The following is a 7,562-nucleotide window of genomic DNA, read 5'->3' as shown; positions in this document are numbered from 1 at the left end:
ACAAGGTATATCAGTGCAAGGTATATCCCCATAAGGGATTTTTGTTTATTTCATGTTTATTTCTGCATTACTAATGTCCTGTACTGAGAGCTAGGAGAATGACACGGAAGCAATGGGTACCCCATCGGGACGGTGGAAGGCTCCCTGTAGAGCAGAGGTCATCTGAACTCCGAGCTCCACGCACATGGCCAGTAGGAGGCCTGTCTGTTTCAACCAAACCCCCACTTCCAAAACCCGATGGGTCAACAGCGCAGGAATTCCCGACCATACCAATTAGACAGGCACGAGAACTGAAACCCTCGGGCCACGGAGGAAGGGGCCTGAATAGCCCTGATTTTAATTGGACCAGTTTCCACCACCCTGAACCTCGCGCTTCTGGTCATTTGGGGAAACACTGGGTTAAGTTATCGCCTTAAGTGTGAACAAATGTTAAGCGCAGAACTGAACATAAGAACTGATAATTAGCGTCAGGAAATAGTATTATGCGTGTGGTAAAAATAAACTATAAACACATATTTTTATAAGACAAATAAAAATCCCGTTTATGCATGCTTTTATATATATATATATATATATATATATATATATATATATATATATATATATATATATATATATATATATATATTAAAATAACGATGATGAGCGGCCCGTTTGCAATTATCTTTATATTTTGTCGTGTGTTTTTTATTATATTATTATTATTATTATTATTATTATTATTATTATTATTATTATTAGTAGTAGTAGTAGTAGTAGTAGTAGTAGTAGTAGTAGTAGTATTGTATGTTAATTTATTCTCATGTTTGTTTGCTTTATTTATTTCACCTGAGAATGCACGGACAAGTTTTTGGGGTTTATTTTTCCCAGCTGCGTTAATGAGCGTCTCACTCCCTGTTTAACATGGCGGCAAAGCCGTTATTACTGAGCTCAGGTCAGCTGAAGGCGTCACCTTTGGACCTTAGCTTAGCCACGTCTGCCACTGAACTAATACCATTCAATAGCAACGTGTGTCTGAATAGATATTAACAGCAAGCACCAACAAGCACAGCGACATTTTTTTGTTCGTTTACGCAGATGCATGTAGTTTAATTTTAAATAATCTTCAAAGATGACATTTTAATTGAATGTTTATTATTATTATTATTATTATTATTATTATTCATTATTATCATTGTAATTTTTTATTGTGTTACCATTTGTTATTTTAGATTACATTGATTGCCAAACATATTTTCGTTTATTTGAAGCAATCTAGAAAAATCAACAATGGCGAATATAGGACAATCAAAAATAATAAATTATTGTCACAAATAAATGTCAATAAATGTTTTATCTATTTATATTTTTTTTAATTAGCATTTAATTATATCTATTTTATCATTTTTAGTATGATACATTTAAATAATACAAAACATTCAAAGAGTAACAACATTTTTGATGTCAAAAACTTACATATAACAGCCAATAGGAAATGAATTCTAAATATATTCAGTAAATTGTAATATACTGGGAAAGGTGCAGCTGCTGATTTTTACCTAGTTTTTGTTCACTTTTTTCCTGCATGCCTTTTAAGTAATATTAGATTTTAGTGTTCTAGTCCAATGTGTAACCATTTCTGTGGAACAATTTTCACCTTCCCCAGAGATTTGTCTTGTTTTCCACATTGCCAGCTTTAGTTTTGAAAAACCGCTAAAGAATGTCTCAAACAGCACAGCTTCCCAGGTTCCCCCTGAGATAAGCCATTGTCAACCACCAGAAAGCTTTCAAAAGTATAGGATAACATTTCACTTTTCTTGTATAGATTTCAAAAGCTGCAAACCTCCTGAGCCTCTTCAACCAAGTTAATAGTAAATTTCAACTTTCAACCAAGCAAATAGTACAATTTGAACTGCATGTTATAAAACTTCATCATTTTTAGCCTTTTTTTACTGCAGAAAAGAGAGAAGGGGGATCATCCCAAAAGGGTAAATTGCTTTTTAGATGGCCTGTTTAGATACATGTGTTATTACAATTACAGGTGTACTGAGAGGAATTAATAGCATCCGTAAAAAATAATTTTGTTTTATGCAAGTTTGATTGCCTTAAAGAGCTGAAATATTTTACTAAGAGTGTCCAGAAATAAACAAGGAATCTAATAACATTCAGTATGAGATGAATTAACATTTTAAGATTTTCAATAACTATTAGAAACAAAAGTCTGTCAAAAAACAAATGTTTTGATTCTCTCTGTACAGATTGTAAATTATTTTCAAGGGATTAGAATGTTGACCTTTTAAAATGAAAAACCTTAATTGTAACATTCATATGTATTTATAATTCCATATAATTTATTGGTGACATTCCTCCACATGTTTAGCTTTCAGTGTTGAGCAGCACATCTTTACTATATGTTGCCACATTTTACAGTGTTCCATACATAAGAAAATTAATTGACAACTTTACAAGTGACCAATGATATATTAACTTCTCAGTTGTAGACAAATGAAAAGTACTTTTGGATATCAAACCCAGAGAACCTCTGTTCACTCTTCTGCTCATGTGAGCACAAACAACAATGATTTTTTAATGGTAATAACAATGATTAGGCTATAACTGACCTGTAGAAACTATGTCATCAATAATTTAACACATGGACAAAATAAATATGCATAATATTAGTAATATACAAAGTACTTCTCATTGCAGTTTAAGGACAGTAGACTATCACATGTACATTTTGTAAGAATTCCCCTTTTTCTTCTGTACCTTTGTCACCTATTATACATGTTAATGTGATAAAAAGTGCTTTTCTGGACACCTTATCTATAAAGTCTTCTAGTCCAACAATATAACACATCTTCGGCACTTTTATCCAATTTCCCTAATTGAAACTTTGTAAAAAATATTTTGTTTAAGAATGTAAAAAGAATTTGGAAAGTGACTACACATCTTTCTACAATACACGTGTTCCCAATGCACGTGTCTAAAAAAATCCAGCAGTATTCAATTTTGGTCATAGAAATGTTGTAATGCATAAAAGCAACTGTCCTTACATATCAAATGCAAGATGTTTTAGGAATAAAATATAAAGGAGAAAAAACATCTCTTAATATAAGGAAAAGATCTTTTATCTAAAATGATAGCATTTTGCCATGAAAGGTCCTTATTGAAATTGTCTATTCCAACTGTCTGTCTGAAGTCTTTTTTTTGTGGCCGGATTTGCGCCTATTGCCCCTTCTGCCATGATGCCGTTTGGGTTCCTTGTGTCTCCGACTCCTTCGTTCAACACGGCCCATGCGAGACCTTTGATGGCTTGTCTCATCTTGTCTGCTCTCCAGAAGACGTGAGACCATCTCATGGTCCTTGTTGCCCAAAACACGGGGCAGGAAAAGGGAAGCTTTGTCTGTGCTTTTCGTCTTAAAGCCCCTCCTGGGCCGACCTTTTCCATTAATAGACACGAACCACTGTTTCTTGACAAAGGCCCGATGCTTGCTGCCCTTTCCACTGGATCCTGAGTGCTGAGTCGTAGAGTGGTGCCGTGATGCGTAAGTATTGTAGCCTAACTCATGAATGCGCTCCAGAAATTCACACTCCTTGTTAAAAACCTCCTGAAAGGGCATAGAATAAATATCTGTTAGACTTGTGGAAAGAGCATGAAATTTATATCTGATGATGACTATTTTTGTAGCATTGAACCTTTTTTTAGTCTATAGGCATTATTTTAATTTCTAATTCATTTTATGAAATTAATAACAGCCAGATACAATCAATATAAACAATTAATATAAATGTTTCCCTCTATTAAGTGATTAAAACAGATTTTAATGAACCACAACACTGTACCAACAACCAGGTGTTGGAGGTCTGACTGAAATAATAATTCTGTAATTGTAGGGTGGGTCTTATACTCTTCAAAATACAGAATATGAGAGATCAGAAATCATAAGTGTCTGTTATAATCACAGCAGCCTGTACAAACTGAATATGATACATTTATTAGCCTCATTATTTTTTTCATGTATGTTTAATCCACCTTAACAGGGTAACATGTGGGCATGCTGGTTATCCATGAAAACACCACCATGTGGCGATGGAATCAAATTGCTAATGTGTCATCTGAGCCTATGAGTAGCTTTGCATCTCCAGATCTATATTTCTTTTTTTCTTTCCATGTGTGACGTAACACTCACCGAAGCATATAGGCGACCTTTCTCATTCATGGCTAAATATCTTCCAGAGAACAGGCCCTTGATGGCTACCACTCCAACATCCACTGCTGTGATCTCCAATATACCTAAAAGGGAAAAAAAAAGAAAAAAAAGTGTTTTTATCGTATTGCAATTATAATAAGACAGAAAGCTTATTCAGATGTACCAGATTCAATGGAACGTGTTGAATTGGTCAATGCATTTGCAGTTTATTGACAGTGCATGCTACTGATTAGTGAAATGATTGAAATATGATACAGTATTTTCATGGCAGTGATCTATAAAGTATATAAATAGTAAGGTGCAAACATTTTCTCCCTCCCTCTCTGCCCTCCTCCCTTCCTAGTTTAAGAGAATATATATATCTTTAAATTACTCGTTATATTATGAATTCTCAAATGTATTTGTTAAAAATGTGACTTTATTTTTTTAATGCAATCTCTACTAATCCCCCAAACCATGCGCACATTGTCCCATACAATACTGATCTTTTTTTCCCTTCTCAATTAAAAAAGCTTTGCATGATCACAGACGTAACTGTTTATTTTTTTCCGCAAACTAGTCGCGCTGATTGAGTTACAACCCACAGAGCAACTCCCGACAAAACCAATCCAGTGACAAACACGCTGACAGATTAGATAGCCCGACACGGAGCGCCGCTTTAAATGTATGTTTATTCAGTGATTAATGGCTCCTCTTCATTCCAGCCCCACTGAATAATCATCCCATTTACTGGATAAACACATCCGCTCTCTGTCATTATGTGAAACTGTCTGCTAAACCCCATTTTCATATGGAAATGCGCATCCATCTCGTGTTTGCCCTCGGCTAATTGAGAGACCCGCGTCTGACAAACGACTGCAGAGTTAGAGATAACCAAAAGAAACACCGATCACAAGTTAGAGAACAAATAAATGAATGAACATAACAATCAAAAGACACATGTCACCGAATTATTTTCAGAGGTGTTGTGTAAAATAAAGATTCCCATCATTAAATAAAAAATAAACCAGGGAACAAAAATGCAGATAGATAGATAGATAGATAGATAGATAGATAGATAGATAGATAGATAGATAGATAGATAGATGGATGGATGGATGGATGGATGGATGGATGGATGGATGGATGGATGGATGGATGGATGGATGGATGGATAGATAGATAGATAGATAGATAGATAGATAGATAGATAGATAGATAGATAGATAGATAGATAGATAGATAGATAGATAGATAGATAGATAGATAGATAGACATAGGTCGGTGTACCTGATTTAGATCTTGACTGAATATTAATACGAATGTGAATATGATTTTGTGTTTTGCGCATATGAGGAAATCGGCATTCGTACAGAAATATTTCTAAATTTTACCTTAACGCACGTTTGTTAATAATGAGGTCAACGGTAATAAAGATAACGCGAAAACCCAAAAGAGTGTGTTTCTAATGTACTACCATTGTAATGTATTGTAAGTTTTCTAGCTGACCGGTGATGTAAAGGCTATTACTGTACATTTCGCATAACCAATGACATGTGTTATAAAAATCACCCCCGCTCGTGAATTCCATAACAATACATATTAAACGTTATATACTTACTCAGAGGATTGTCCTCCTCCAGAGATCCGTCTATTTTCCCGTTTGGATGTATCTGTAGATGATATTTAGTAGCGCAGTAGAGTTTCCTGCGCCGCGGCGCGCCTCCGAGGTGCTCGTAAACGCCACCGCGTCCTCCGGCGTCGCGTCGGTGCCGTGGGTCACACGGCTGCTTCCCGGCACAGGGTTGCGTCCTCGACCCCGCCGAGCCCCGCGCGTCGCCGAACAACAACACGCTGAGCAACACCACGAGTTGAATTATAATCATTGTGGCATGGCAGGACACGGGCAAAACAACGCAGGATCGCAGAGAGGGTCCCTCTCCAGTCAGGGTCCAATCAAAGACGCAGCATCATGATTCGTCCGCGCCACGACGGCCGAAGCGCAGCTAGCCGCTCCTCGGGAACATGCGGAAAGTTTACGCGTGCCACCGTGGCCTCTTTAATCTGCCGTAATCTGGCCTTGGAATGGCCGTGGCCATTTATTAGAGCCGGCGTGGTGACAGCAGCGTGGGCTCCTCTCCGCGGTGGTCATAGGTCCTTTTTAGCCTCTGCCTCTCTCCCTCTCTCTCTCTCACTCTTTCTCTCTCCAGGCAAGCTGCTGGGGCTAATCTGGTCTACAAGGAGGAGGAGGAGGGAAAATGAGCCAGTGGATTTCACAGGGAGGCCTATCGTGAGATTTCCACTGATCGACGGTGTGTGTGTGTGTGTGTGTGTGTGTGTGTGTGTGTGTGTGTGTGTGTGTGTGTGTGTGTGAGTGTGAAATAAAGGGAACTCACCGCAACAATAGCCCGAGGCCCGACCAATTGATACAAAGGAAAAGGGGAGGCAAAGGTATCAGTCTTGTGTGAACCGAGAGGGTTTGCAGCGTAAAGGATAAAGTTACACAGCATTACACACAGTTCAAAAAAAAGGGGGGAAAAACACGCATCACACGGAGTGAACAGATTTTCGTCTTTTAGATAGAGCCAGAAAATACAGCTGCATCCAAAAAATCATGCGTTCTGGTCAATACAGGCATAAGCATCATCCCCGGGCGTCAACCACTATCAAAAATCAATTTCACCATCCTTAGCTCGAGTGAATTGTAATGTGACCATGCACGCATGTATACATGTGGCTTCCAGGGCTTAATATTTGAAACAGATGCGTGAGAACTCGACAAGAAATTCTGCGGAATTAAAACAATAATAATAATAATAATAATACAAAAAATAAATAAATAAATAAACAAACAAACAAATGAATAAATAAATAAATAAATAAATAACAATACCTGTTTTAAATATATATGTCTATATAATGATGGTTTAGTATAGTTTATTATGCATTATTTCATTGTTTGTGTATGTTTCAAAATAGATTTTCGAAATTTTGTTCACTAATTATATATCTATATTAGTATAAATAAAAAAGAAAAAAAAAATTGCGAATAACAGAATCCTCGAATAACGAATCCTCCTACGCAGAAATAACGGCTTGTATTTGTTCCGTCATGTGTGGTAGCATGTGCTGCTTGCGGTGTCAAACTTGATCTCCTTCAGCAGTAGCACTAAAAAAAATGCATTCCTCTGTTGAAAATCGTGTCGGATATTCTTTTACATAAAATGGGGGTATAGGATGCTTTTACTGGAGAGAATCGACCGATCGAGACCTTTTTTCCCCCTTTCTGACAGTCCAGAGAGGATCAGAGCAAAGAGCAGGCGTGTATCCTTGCCCTGTGAGGAAAGAACATCCGGCAGTCGTAGTAGTCCAGACTTGCTGTCTGTCGTC

The 7,562-nt window shown here is 37.1% G+C and overlaps 1 protein-coding gene across 1 annotated transcript; it reads right to left on the bottom strand.

Moving 5' to 3' along the window:
• Positions 1–2,308: 2,308 nt before the first annotated feature.
• fgf3 (fibroblast growth factor 3) lies at positions 2,309–6,493 on the bottom strand. The gene is made up of 3 exons (XM_083559630.1): positions 5,794–6,493; positions 4,173–4,276; positions 2,309–3,590 (listed from the first exon to the last, which is right to left on the bottom strand). The coding sequence occupies exons 1-3, from the start codon at positions 6,056–6,058 to the stop codon at positions 3,159–3,161; spliced, it is 801 nt and encodes a 266-aa protein (XP_083415756.1). The 5' UTR covers positions 6,059–6,493; the 3' UTR covers positions 2,309–3,158.
• Positions 6,494–7,562: the final 1,069 nt, after the last annotated feature.

This window comes from Silurus aristotelis (genome assembly GCF_946808225.1).
Source record: "Silurus aristotelis genome assembly, chromosome: 13".
NCBI lineage: Eukaryota > Metazoa > Chordata > Actinopteri > Siluriformes > Siluridae > Silurus > Silurus aristotelis.
Note: the sequence above shows the minus strand (reverse complement) of the source record. Positions and strands in the feature narration are given on the sequence as shown.

What these genes read in the sequence shown, in the direction of transcription:
- fgf3 (XM_083559630.1), bottom strand. Translation starts at nt 6,058, where the DNA reads ATGATTATAATTCAACTCGTGGTGTTGCTCAGCGTGTTGTTGTTCGGC. An exon ending in GGAGGAGGACAATCCTCTGA is followed by an intron (nt 4,277 to 5,793) that starts GTAAGTATATAA and finishes TTTCCCTTTTAG; the next exon opens with GTATATTGGAGATCACAGCA. An exon ending in AAGGTCGCCTATATGCTTCG is followed by an intron (nt 3,591 to 4,172) that starts GTGAGTGTTACG and finishes ATGCCCTTTCAG; the next exon opens with GAGGTTTTTAACAAGGAGTG.